Source organism: Raphanus sativus, unplaced genomic scaffold (genome assembly GCF_000801105.2).
Source record: "Raphanus sativus cultivar WK10039 unplaced genomic scaffold, ASM80110v3 Scaffold2583, whole genome shotgun sequence".
Taxonomy (NCBI): Eukaryota; Viridiplantae; Streptophyta; class Magnoliopsida; order Brassicales; family Brassicaceae; genus Raphanus; species Raphanus sativus.
Window position 1 is genome coordinate 1,354 of NW_026617891.1, and position 13,399 is coordinate 14,752.

At 32.3% G+C, this 13,399-nt stretch overlaps 1 protein-coding gene, 1 long non-coding RNA gene and 1 pseudogene across 5 annotated transcripts; 1 reads left to right on the forward strand and 2 right to left on the reverse strand.

Annotated features, from left to right (window-relative positions):
* Nucleotides 1–487: 487 nt before the first annotated feature.
* Nucleotides 488–3,069, reverse strand: LOC130505789 (uncharacterized). Its single transcript, XM_057000397.1, has 4 exons — nt 2,685–3,069; nt 1,685–1,932; nt 1,231–1,300; nt 488–1,047 (listed from the first exon to the last, which is right to left on the reverse strand). The coding sequence occupies exons 1-4, from the start codon at nt 3,067–3,069 to the stop codon at nt 488–490; spliced, it is 1,263 nt and encodes a 420-aa protein (XP_056856377.1).
* A 3,362-nt stretch (nt 3,070–6,431) lies between these two features.
* Nucleotides 6,432–8,167, forward strand: LOC108820071 (uncharacterized; annotated as a pseudogene).
* Nucleotides 8,168–11,000: 2,833 nt separating this feature from the next.
* On the reverse strand, nt 11,001–13,036 carry LOC130505788 (uncharacterized). 4 transcript variants are annotated; one of them, XR_008941806.1, is made up of 6 exons: nt 12,870–13,036; nt 12,380–12,547; nt 12,060–12,214; nt 11,647–11,929; nt 11,492–11,561; nt 11,001–11,306 (listed from the first exon to the last, which is right to left on the reverse strand). It is a non-coding gene; the product is annotated as an uncharacterized LOC130505788 (long non-coding RNA). The 4 variants fall into 4 exon arrangements; XR_008941807.1 differs by having other exon boundaries at nt 11,647–11,822; nt 11,907–11,929; nt 12,060–12,547; XR_008941805.1 differs by having other exon boundaries at nt 11,647–11,822; nt 12,060–12,547.
* Between the last annotated feature and the right edge of the window lie 363 nt (nt 13,037–13,399).

Consider the following 13,399-nt stretch of genomic DNA (forward strand, 5'->3'; position numbering starts at 1 on the left):
CTGAATTTTTTGTAACAACAATCATAAAAGGAAAGATTGGTTTTAAGAGAAAAATATTTAAGATTAGCAAGCTAAATTTTGTTAACTTAGCTCAACTAATAGTTTTATTTAAAATGTTATCTATTGAACGAGAACATAAATGTAAACACAGACAATCGAATCTTTTTTTTGTAACGCGGTTGGACGTTTATTACATTTAAGGCTCAAATATATATGTTTAAAGAAGCAAAATAATATTTTTGAATTTTGTGTTTTCTTAGAGAGAATACATAAAGAAAGAAATATTTAATTTTTGAATATGTATGCTTTCTTCATACCGACTGAACTTGCTTTGCCGGATTTTAAATTCCTACAAAACGACAAAAATGGCGAAATTTGTTAGAGAATTACTCTTCGTAATAATGATATCAAACTAGTTACCATTACAATGCAATGTGTATTAATTGAAAGTTTCATACCTCTACAATATCAAGTTTGTCTTCGTCCTTTAAACGTGAATTTCATCGTTTTCTCTGGACACAGTGTCATCATTTTCTGTAGTTGCAATCTCCACATTCTCTAAATGATCAACTTTATCTTCTTTGTCCTCTAAAACAAGAGTCTCATCATTTTCTGTGGACACACTTTCCACAGTCTCAATAATATTCGATACAAAGTCAGCTTCATCTTCATTCTTTAAAACATGAGTGTCATCATTTTCTGTGGGCACAGTTTCAATAGTTTCTGAAGTGGCAGTCTCTACCTTCCCTACAAGATCAACTTTTTCTTCGTCCTTTAGAACAAGAGTGTCATCGTGTTCTGTGGACACACTTTCGACTGTCTCTACATTCTCTACAAGATCAACTTCATCTTCATCCTTTAAAACAGAAGTGTCATCGATATCTGTGGGCACATTTTCGACAGCTTCTGAGGAAATAGTCTCGACATCCTCTACAAGATCAACTTTATCTTTGTCCTTTAAAACAAGAGTGCCATCGGTTTCCGTGGACACACTTTCGACAGTTTCCAAGGCAGCAGTCTCGACGTTCTCAACAAGATCAACTTTATCTTCGTTCTTTAAAACAAGAGTGTCATCGTTTTCTGCAGACACACTTTCGACAGTCTCTACATTCTCTACAATATCAACTTCACCTTCATCCTTTAAAACATGAGCGTCATCGATTTCTGTGGGGACATTATTGATAGCTTCTGAGGCGGCCGTCTCTACATTCTCTACAAGATTAACTCCACCTTCTTCCTTTAAAACAGAAGTGTCATCATTTTCTGTGGACGTAGTTTTGACAGTTTCCGAGGCAGCAATCTCTACATTATCTAAGAGATCAACTTTATCTTCGTCCTTTAAAAGAAAAGTGCCATCGTTTTTTGTGGACGAACTTTCGTTCTCTTCAAGATCATCTTCATTTTCATCCTTTAAAACATGAGTGTCATCGTTTTCTGCAGGCGAATTTTCGACAGTTTCTGAGGTGAGAGTCTCTACATTCTCTACAAGGTCAACTTCATTTTCCTCCGTCAAAACAAGAGTGTCATCGTTTTCTGTGGATGCACTTTCGACAATCTCTACATGATCAACTTCATCCTTTAAAACAAGGGTGTCTTCGTTTCCTATAGAGACAGGTTCGATAGTTTCTGAAGCGGCAGTCTCTACATTCTCTATAAGACCGACTTCATCTTCGTCCTTTAAAACAGAAGTGTCTTTCAAAATAGAAGTGTCATCGTTTTCTTTGGACTCGGTTTCAATATTTTCGGAGGTAGCAATCTCTACATCCTCTGTGGTCAAAACTTCTTGAACTTCCGACTCTGTTGTTACAGAAGTGTCTACGTCCGGTTTTGGTTCTTCAACCTCGGGAAGTAGAATCTCAGTGTCAACGTCACCAGAAGTTTTATCTTCCGTACTTTTTTCCTCTGGTACAACTGTCTCACTATCAACTTTTTCTGCTATTCAACCAGAAAAGAAACATATGCATCAATGTTATCTACACAATACACAACACACCTCAGAGAGAAAAGTTATGTATTATCTACGTTAGGTTTTTAACTTCTATATCAAATATCTGTTATAGACAGAAATAACAGGATGGTAAAACTTTAAACATAAGCCCTGTTCTTTTGGTAAACGCTGGTGGCAGCGGCAGCGACTGAAAAATTACACATTTTTCCATCTGAAATATTGTTCCGGTGAGACGCACGCACTTAATTTCTTCAGTCGCAGCGGCAAAAGGCAATAGGTAATCTGACGCTTGAAATATCAGCGTCAGCCGTGTCTCCTTTTTCAGTCGTTGCGGCAAGCTGCGATGATTAAATCACTTTCAAAAGCACCCATCTATGTCTCCGTCGAAGTGTTATTTTCAAGTCGTTGCCGCTGCCGCCAGCGTTTACCAAAAGAACAGGACTATAATAGATCACATGGAAAAGAAAAAAATCATCACAAAATAAAAGGTTTGTTTGTTAAATAGCTTCATTGGAAAAAAATAATGTGATATAAAAGCATGTTAGAGCATCACGTCCCAACTTTATAATTTATTCCAAAAATGGAGTGAGAAATGGAGTATGAACAAAAAATTAAAAAATTACTCCATTTGGGAAAAGATTTACGTTCAATTTATACGAATTTGGCTATAAGCTTAGTCTCTAAAATATATAAACGTCTAAACCATTAATTAGATTATAGTAAATTATTTGCATACCCTTTTGTTCATCCACAGGCAAGATGCTCTCATTTACGTCGTTAACGGTTTCCTCCGTCACAATATTTTCCGACACTATCCCTGTCACCAACGGCAAAGTGGTTGTTTCCTTTTCCTCATGCTTTTGTTCATCATTTGTCTTTCTCTCAGCCTTCTCGCCACAATCTCCAGCTTCATTTTCCTCCATTTTATTATTTTCCATGGTGGTTTGTGGCTGGTCTGAAGATACCACAGCCGAGATGTCGTTCGTTTTCTGGCACCTGCAGCTTTCTTGTGTTTTAATTGTCTCGTTCTCTTGGCCCCTCACTGATTCAGCTTCCAAAGGTTTTCGGACCATTGTGGTGTTTCCCGTAACAACATCGTGTTTTGATTGTCTGCAACCCATTTCTATATACTTCCTCTAACTAAAATCAATTGAGTCTGTGACGAGAAAGAATCAAAGGTTGATAGAAATATATAGGAAGCTCCGATGAACTTTTACTGAAGGAGATTAACGGTAACTATAAACTAATTTCAGTTGTTTATTTGCGTTCCGGTTCAGTTTGTTCGAAAAAGGTTCTTTTGTTTGTTTCTGTGTTCCAAACTTTAATTAGGCGATATCATTTTTCAATATAAACTTAAGATCATTTAGTTTTCTTTTCTTATAATAGAACATAAAGGTTGTTTATTTAGAGAGTCACGAAGCTACCCTAAACTAAGAAAGTTGAGGATAGAGAACAAATTAACGAACAGTTCTTTATAAGTTATAACAAAGAAATTTAAAACAAGATAAACGTTTTTGTTTTGTATTCATTTGACAGAAAAACATGATCATGTATGATTGGTAATTTGGTATAGAGAAAACGGGTATTTAAATACTAAACATACTCAAATTTGCCACAAAAACATAGACTTTTCACTAATCCAAAAATACCAAAATTACCTTGACTAAGCCAATTTATGTATGAGTTTAGTGAAAGATAAGCCGTTTATTGTTCAAGACGCGTTTTAAAAACTAGGCATGTAACTCAATTTCCAAATCAAAATCAGAAGAACCCTAAACAATAAAAGCACATGTTTTTAGAGGTATACACGACGTCAAAGTTTTATAAATAATAGAATAACCAACACAACAAGACAATAGAAAACCGGGCCTCATGGTCTGTGGTAAAGGAATCTTGGCTGAGATATCCGCCATCACGAGTTCGAGTCCCGGCCACAGCTGATTTAACATGGTTTCCGTTTGGCCTCCAGGACCTTCCTCGCCAGTTCCGGTTGGACGCGCTGGGATAGTCGGACTAAGTGAAATATCCGATACCTGAATTATCAAAAAAAAAAAAGACAATAGAAACATCATTCTCACTATCCAAGTTGTGCTGCTCCTTTTGAACCAAGTTGTGACCCTTCTTCATATACAAACACAGCATATCAATATCATGTAAAAGTGAAACATAAAGAGAACAACACAAGCATACCTGATCCTTCTTTGGCCGATCTCGTGGTCTTTTTGGCCTGTGTTCCACCCTCGGTTTTGAAAAACTAACCTTGGTATGTCCTTCTTCTATGCATTTTGAGCAAGTCATAATGCGTTTATCACGACTTAGCTTAGTCTTACTTGTTGACTGTGAAGATGACGCTTTTTTTACTAACATAATTACTTGGCCTTCCTCGACTGCCTAACCTATTTGGTAAAGGCAGGATAGGTAACATGTTCAAAGTCGGCCACAACTCTTCATCCCTTCAACATGCCTAATACTATATTCATAATTCTTTCTTCATCTTATAGTAGTGTAGTAATCTTAAACGTAGTCATCCACTTTCTGCTTCTATCCGGAGACCACACAAGCGGCATGATGGCATTGAATTCCATTTAGTTGCCACATCCCACAACCACAAGTTTTCAGATTCATATCAACACTATATACAGCAGCCATGGTGATCAATTTCGAAGGCACTACCTGTAGCCATATATCTAATACAATTCTGACACAGATTCTATTTCAACATGAACTCGTTTGGTCTCTTCACCAATCTCTACAGCCGTAAGCTTTGGATTCAACTTCAATCTTTCAGAAAACAGCTGAGCAATAGATGAACTCTTCAACATTTTGGAGTAACCAGACCTTACACAAGCATGCTCATTGATATAGACCTTTATCTGCAGCTTATAATTCTTCTTCTCATATGAGCAATACACTCTCCAAGAACAATCATAATCTTTATTCGAGCAAACACCTCCAAGCTTCAATTGTGTTGAAATGAATTTATGGGTTTAGGGTTCTTCTGATTTTTATTTCGGAATTGAATTACATGTTTCTAAATTTCTAAACGCGCCATGAACAGTAAACATGAATAGTAACGTAAGAAGTAAACTGCTGACTAACTACAATTATCTTTGACTAAATTCATACCTAAATTGGCTAGGTCAAGGCAAGTTTGGTATTTTCTTTAATTAATGAAAAGTCTATATTTTTGGTGAATTTGAATAAGTTTGGTATTTAAATGCTGTTTTCTCGATTGATATAGCTAGTAACTTTAATATGCTATATCATTGCAAAATGGTATAACTTATATCACTTTGATTCAACAGAATTGGTTGAAAGAAATTTGCATAAATATACAAATAAGAAAAGGAATATGGCATAAATCCGGAACTTAAATTTGAACCGGATTGAAGAAAACCCAATTGTTTAATATGATTCGAAATGTAAAATATGCGAACAGAATTTTTAAAGTGATACAAAACATATCCAAACCAAAGTGTTATTGAGTCAATATAAATATTTGAAACATACATATGTATTTCAAACTATCAGTTTAATGTATATTTTGATATGCTATATAAACCAAGTATTAAAACTTAAATAAATACTTTAAATATCTAATTACCTATAAATAAGTATTTCATAATTTACTTTTTAAAATAACAAGTCTATTTTATCTATAAATAAAACATACTCCCTCCGTTCTTTTATAATAGACGTTTTAGCATTTTAATTTTGTTCTAATATAGTTGACGTTTCCAAAGTTCTAGGCAAAAAGTAATCAAATTTGACTTCTTTTAGCCTTCTACCATTATCTGTCGTAATAATTGCTAGATTAAATCAAGTATGTATAAAGGTTAAAATAGGTATTATATAAGTGGCCTAAATTTGTGTGAAATGTTCTAAAACGTCATTTAAAAGAGAACAGAGGGAGTATTGTTTACCAACTATGTTTGTTTTCATGCTTGATTTAACATTGTTTGTTATTTTATTATCTCAATGTGTGTTGAGTTATTTTCCATTCAATTTAACTGTTGTATGTTTATTTTTTTCTTTATTTATTTCAGATATATCTGAATCTATAACTTAAATAAACAATATTTTCTCCATTTCAGAATAATTCATGTTCTAGAAAACAATTTGCTTCTAAAAGATTCATATCTTACATTTTCAATGTATATAATAATAGCAAATTATAAATTTCAAAAACATTAATTTTTTTACTGAATTTTTATTAGTTAAAAATCATTGTAAATAGATAAACACAGAAAATAATACATTTAGTGTCAAAAATTTCTGTATTTTATTAAGAACTGTGAAAACTCTAAAACATATCTTTTTGAAAATGAGGGAGTATATAATTATTTTATGAGTTTTATGATGTGTTAAAAACCAGACCTGAAGTACACTGCATGTACTTATAAAATATTTGAATAACTGGGATAAGAATAGTTAATTACGATTTACACGCAAGGACCTTTTTCCTGCAAACAATGGTCAAAAACAAAAACCCTAAATCTTCTAATTCCTGCATCATCCTCCTCCTTTCCTCAACGTGACTCAGTTTAACTCGTAGAATCACGAATCATGCAATTCCTCCAGAACTCTCGTAGAATCTCTAGATTCTTAAAACCCATTATCATCCCCGACGCTGATCCGAGATCCCTCTACGATTCCTTCCAATGCCAAGGCATGCGTCTCCTTCTCCCTCTGTACTATTACTAAAAGGTACTTTCTTTCATTAAAATTTCACATTACCCATTTCGAGATTACCCATCCCTCTCTACCTTTGGAAATGGGAGATGTAGTTGTGGGTTTATCCATAATCATGTAAAAGTTCAAAACTTTATATAGAGTTGAACTTGACAATGAAATGATAAATATAAGCGTTAAGGTTCTTTGAATGTTACGTTTCTAGTGAAATAGTTACTTAAGGTTCATATTGATATATATGTTAAGGTTCTTTGATGTTTTTGCAGGTATGGATAGATGCACTCACTTGCATACTCGCTCGTCTTCTTTCAGCTTGTTGATCCCTAGATCAAGCTTTTCCTCTGAAGCGGCAAAGCTTGAAGGAGATCCTTCAGGTTGCTACTGTGTCACTTTGTTTTTAGTTAATTCTTGAACCCAACCAAAGGGGTTGCTCATTGCATTTTTCATCTGTGCAGTAACTGTGAAGGAGCTGCATGATAAGATTCTTGATTCTGTAAATGTCAAGAGATCAATGCCTCGAAATGCTTGGCTGTGGTCGTTGATTGAGAGCTGTCAGAATCAGGATGACATTAATCTTCTCTTTGAAGTTCTTCATAAGCTCCGTAGATTTGTAAGTACTTTAAAAAAATGCTCCCTTGTCAAACATTAAATGGTTAAAAGATTTGCCTCTCCAACCTGGTACAGCAGATTTAGTTTTCAGCAACTGTAATGATACAGATAAGTGGGATTTACTAGCCAAGTACTCGAAAAAGTTCTCCAAAGATAGAGTTAAGTTGAGGAAGACCACATTCGATGTATCGATGGACTTTGCTGCCAAGAGAGGTACATTTGATTGTTCTACAGAAGAACTGTCACTTAATACTCTTTTAAAGGTATGGCTTTGTAAACACTAGATGGATTTATCAACCTTTCTATGTCAATTTTGTTATCAGGGGATACAGAGTCGTTGTGGAAAGTAGATAAACTGAGATCAGAGACGTACAACCAACACACCTTTCTGCTGCTTTTTCTTGTGCAAAGGTTGACACATCTCTGTTTTTACTTGGTCCTCCTCATGTTTATTACTTTCATAGCTTACACTCGCAGGGTTTCCTCCTTGAAAGTAAACCTGAAGAAGCTGCTGCCGTCTTCCAGCTTATCTGCCAGGTGAGTCCAAAACCTCGGCTTAATATTATACCCTTTCTCTTCAGAGAGTTTAGATTTGCAAATATGTGTTTGTCTTTGACTCTGCAGACATATGGTGACTGAATTCAAGAAACTTGTCAATGAGTGGCCTGTGGAGGTTATCAGGCACCAAGCTGAAGAAGATAAGAAGGTTTTAAAGAAAAATTCTCTACCTGTTATGTTTCTTAACTCTGAAACCAAGAGTACATACTCATATCTCTTTTGTGTATAATGCTTGAACAGGCTCTAGCTGATTCATTAAAGTCTGTCATTCCTTCCATGGTTAATGTGTTGCTAAGCTCGGGTCTGAACGTGAGCGTGGACTTAGATGAGTCATACAAGAAAGACGCTCTTCTCAGCTGAATGTTTGAATCATCATTTACAGAACGCGTCTTTGCGGCGGCTACATAGGTTTGAAAGTTTGTTATTTTGCACTGAAGTTTCGATGTAGAGAATAACACATTGGTGTTCAGGTTCTTGCTTCTTACGGTAACTCTTTAGTCTTGTTATCGGAAATTGAGCAGAAGCAGATGAATTGTCTCTTAAATTTTTGTAAGCATCAAACAGTAAAACAAAAAATTTGACAAAAAAAAACAGTAAAAAAAACATTTAAATAATCGGAAAACGTGTATCTTATAAGAGCATCATTAACCCTGTTGCTTAAAACAGCGTGCTTAAAATCTTTTTTTTTTTGTCTTTTTCGAATTAAAAAAAAAATAAAAAAAAAATAAATGAACCAGTTGTAGGTCGCCATATGTCAGTGTGACCCACAGAACAGTGCAAACCACAACAATCTACGACGCTTATTTAAGCTCCTTTTCTTTTTCTCTTCTTCTTCTCTTCTTCTCTTTCCTTCTTTTGTTGATTAAAATAATACTAAGCACCTTCCCAAAATCTTGGGTTAATGATGCTCTAAGGTGTTAAAGAGTTAAAATCCAATGACATTCTCTTGTAATTCAGCTAATAGCTTAAAATTAAATTTTAATCTTACTATATCGTTTTCCGCGCTACGCGCGGATAAGTGCCTCTAAATTTTACAATTGTATGTTGCATAAATATCAGATATTGTAGAATTATTTTGATTTTTAAACTCATTTTGAATTATAATGATAGCAATTTGTTTAGATTTTATTATTTTCGTGATAAGCATCTTCACATGGAATTATATTTTCTTTTTCATCTTCAAAAATTAAATGAAGATGAAAAATAAAATATAATTCCATGTATTTATTTTGTGTTTATCTACATTTTTTTTCTTATTTGTTACTTTTTATAATTAGTGATATATATACACATATATAATTGGATTTATCATTAAACTAAAATATTTTTATGAAAAAAAATAAAAAAATAAGGGCAATTCTCTCAAATAACACTTTTTAAGTTTTTGTCACAAAATAGCACTTAAAAATAAAATAACCAAAATAGCACTCTTTTGTTTTGAAAATTTTAATTTTTTATTTTATTTTTAAAAATTTGAACATCCCACCCCTTAACTTTAAATCCTAAGTCTTAAATTAATTAACCCAAGGGTTATAAATGCATATTTACCTTTCAATAAAAATTTGTTTTGGTCATTTTTTTCTTTGTGATGCTATTTTTGTGGTATCCTGGTATTTTTTCTTATAAAATAATTTATGTAAGCAATAACAACAAATTTATTTGTATTTATTTGTTAAAGTGATTTTTCGTGGTATTTTCTTTTTATTATTTATTTGCAAGAATAATATTTATTTGTTATTTAAGTAGAAAAGTTAACCTTTATTTGTTTTATTTTTCAAAATATTTTATTAGTAATGGAAATTATTTTTTATAAATATTTTCAAAACATCTACCTCCAAAGGAGAATATTTTGAAAGTATTAACTTTTTATTTACAATAAGGACCTCATATTTATAAAATATTTAAATTAATTTTATTTACTTTTATTTTTTTCAAGAGTTTCATAGAATTATGACTTCGTTTAAATTAAAATTTCTTTAAAAGACTGTTATATAAAGAAAAACATGATTCTATTTTATATAAAAAAAATATTTCCCAAAGTGATTTTTAGCTATAATTATTAAAACTTGAAAGTTAAAAGACCATTTGAAAATATTAGTTATGATTTTATAATAAATAAATAGTATTTTATATGAAAATAGAAATTTATTTTTTAAATTAAAGAATATATAGTTTGATTATAACTTATTTTCTCTATTGTATCTTTTAGAAATGAAAATAACAGTAGATAGCAAATGTATTTATCTTATACATTATATATCAATGTTTTGTTTGTCAACATGGTTGATATGTTTGAGTGTTTATTTAGTTATTATATAAGGTATTTCACAATATAATTATACATGGATCAATAGTTTTATTTATTTTGATTAATATTAGTATGTAAAAATAGGATTCGGTTTAAAATTCTTGTATTTTTTATTTATTTGAGATTTGTAGGTTTTGGGTAATTCCAAGAATTTGGTTTAATAACATCACTTTATAACAATTATATATTTGTTTATTTTAATTAGATAACTATTTATAAATTAATATAAAAGACTGGTTAAAGATAACAACATATTTTAAAATAACAAATTATTAATGTTGTAATCCAAAATAATGTTTTTGTATAAATAGAAGATAAAAATTTAGAAACTGAAAGATTCATAACATAGTATAATTTTTTTATACAGATAATATATTTATTAATAAATATCTATAAAAAATTAAGTCTGCATGTGCGGGTAAAGCAACAAGTTTACAAATAATCTTAGTTTTGACTTTAGAATCATTGAGTTCTAATACCAAAATTGAACAAAATGCATAATAGAAATAAAATTAAATAAAAAATTGATCCAAACGTAAAAAATAATACCATTGTCCAAACCAATCCAAAAAGAAAAAAAACAAACTTTCTAAACAAACCATTACCAAACTTGATATTTAAATCATATAAACCAACAAAACCATCACCGAACTTGATATTTAAATCATATAAACCAATGATGACTCTCTAAGTTAAGAATCCCGGTTTTTTCTAAAAGAGCATAGTCTTTTTTTTAAATGCTGGTTTGCAATTTGAATGATTTTTTGTCATAATAACTCTAGTTGAATTGCAGTGGTAGCTGGCTCGCCATGCCTCCTTCCGCTAATTTCCCTTCATATAATAATATTATTCCGTTTATTATCGAAAAACACAGAAACACAGTGCTGCAAGAAAACTTATTTCATTTTGCGGAATTAAAAAAGAAGAGCTAGTAGAGTAGTCGTGACAAAAAAAAAGAGAGTAGTTGTGACACTACACTTATGCGTAATGATGTCCGATGGTTGAGTTTTTGACATTAAGTGGCTTCTTTGCAGAGGGGCTACCTCCCTCAACAGTGATTGCATCGGATGCCTTCATCCATGGCCACACCAGGGAGACCGGTACTGGTTACAGGAGGTTCAATGTCAGCACCGAGTCCAGTGCTGTTGACAGGCATACTAACATGGACACTATCAGAACACGGTCCCAGCCCTTGACATAATAGGCAGACATGTATAGAAGATGTAAAGAAGTCAACAAATTTTTCCAATAAATAATGTCTGTTTTTTCACATTTGGAATCCTTGTTTCCACTGGCTCTGTGCATTAATGAAAACTATGACGTTAAAGAACACTTAGCTAGCCAAGAAAAAAAAAGAGTTAAGTTCTGGGTTCTACCTTGTTTTGGGACCTAACATTCTTGCGCATCTAATAGGTCTTGCATCTGGACAGCACTTTTAAGCTTGGTCTGCAAAAAGGCAAGAAAAAAAACTGAGAATATATAAATTAATCAAGACACAAAAGTGGATGACAGAAAAGCTCGAGACTCTCACCTCATCTCTCAGCTTTCCACCATTGTACTTCAAGATCATATACAAAAACCTTTAGCTCAGAGAAATGAATCACTTCTTGGAGAGTGCTGAGAGATATCTAGGGTTCTATGATTGAAGTACCATATGAATGCATGTGAAGACTCTCAGACTGTCTAATTATATACTCCGTCAGCGTCCTTGAAAAGGAAGATAAGAAGCAATAAAGATGAAGTAGTGGGTTACCAAAAAGCTTTCAGTTAAACTTAAATCATATATATTACAATTCTTTAAGTTATTCCCCTGCCTGCATCCAATCAAGAAGAACGATTCAAATTCACACACACATAAACGATATTCTTATTGAATCATGAGAAAGGTATGTATATATATATATGTATATATATAAATATATATGTGTGTGTAAACTAACTAACCAAATGAAGCTTGAGGACTGATATTGATCTCATGGACAGAACTATACTTGATTCTGACTATGGTCCTCGGTGGCGGCGCTCCCACAGGAACGGAACACTGGTTAGGCTTCTAAACTAACATTCCTTTTGATCTTATTTCCATGTCTGACTTCTTGCTTAAATAGAAAGGAGATTATGTAAAAAAAAAGGTGATTATGTGGATGGAAAACAATGATATGACCTTGCAGTTTTTTTTAAAGAATCAAGCTAACATCATAAGGAATCGAATGAAATTATTTTGAGCAGAACAAATAATGAAAATTAATAGAGTAGACACAAACATTGATTGTTAAACTGTGATACCCGTTTCATCTTTTCTAGATCTGCTTGAGGATTCTCTGCTGCTGGTGGTAGCTTTACAGATTGGCTTGTTGAGAATTCTTTGTTGACAGGATCAATCTTCTTCCTGACAAAAGCAACTTCTTTTCACTCGTGATCAGCCAAAGCTTCTGTATGCAATTAGACCATTGAGATTCTTAGTCCTCAAACATTAAAATACTGAAAAAATCAAATGGTTCCTCTCTTAAAGAAAAGAGTTTTGATCCACAAAATTCATCTAAGCCCTAGGAACCAGACTAAATCCAGCTTTTCATGATATTGATTACTTCAATCCTAAACTCAACACATCCTTTACGGACATATCACACAAAATCCAAAAGAAAAATATATTTTGTTCAACGTAATTGCCAAGTTGTGAAATCAAAATTCAAGTACACATAAAAAAAAACTAAATAAGATTTTAAAATGAGGATGGTAGCTTTTCATATATACCTCACGGATCAAGACGATGCCTTTAGTCTCTTCCTCGACACGACCAAGCTGAGCTTAAATTGAAATCACCAACAACATGGTTGGAGAAAATGACTACCAGGGAAGGTTGCAATAGATTAACAAAATGTGAAGCCGGATGGATATGTTTACTGATATCAGAAAAGCCGGATGTATGTTGAAAGAAAAGATTCTTATAGTCTTAAAAATCAAGTAGTGTTTATTAGTTTATATGTATTTTCAACCGATATGGAAATATGCACTAAATGCAGTTTTATTCTTTCGACTTTTGAAATGTCTATTTAAATTATGTGTTATTATTTTTATGATTTATAAATTCTAGTTCAAATAATATTTTTTTCCTTTTTTAAAAAAATATGTTATTCAAACATACAGATATACTAATAGATTTGATTTTTCTTTAGATTTTAATATATTTGAAATGCTTTTTTGTTTCAAAATACAAAGACTTAAAATTGATAAAATATTAATTAAATATTCACTAAATTTTATTTGTATTTTCTAAATATAAT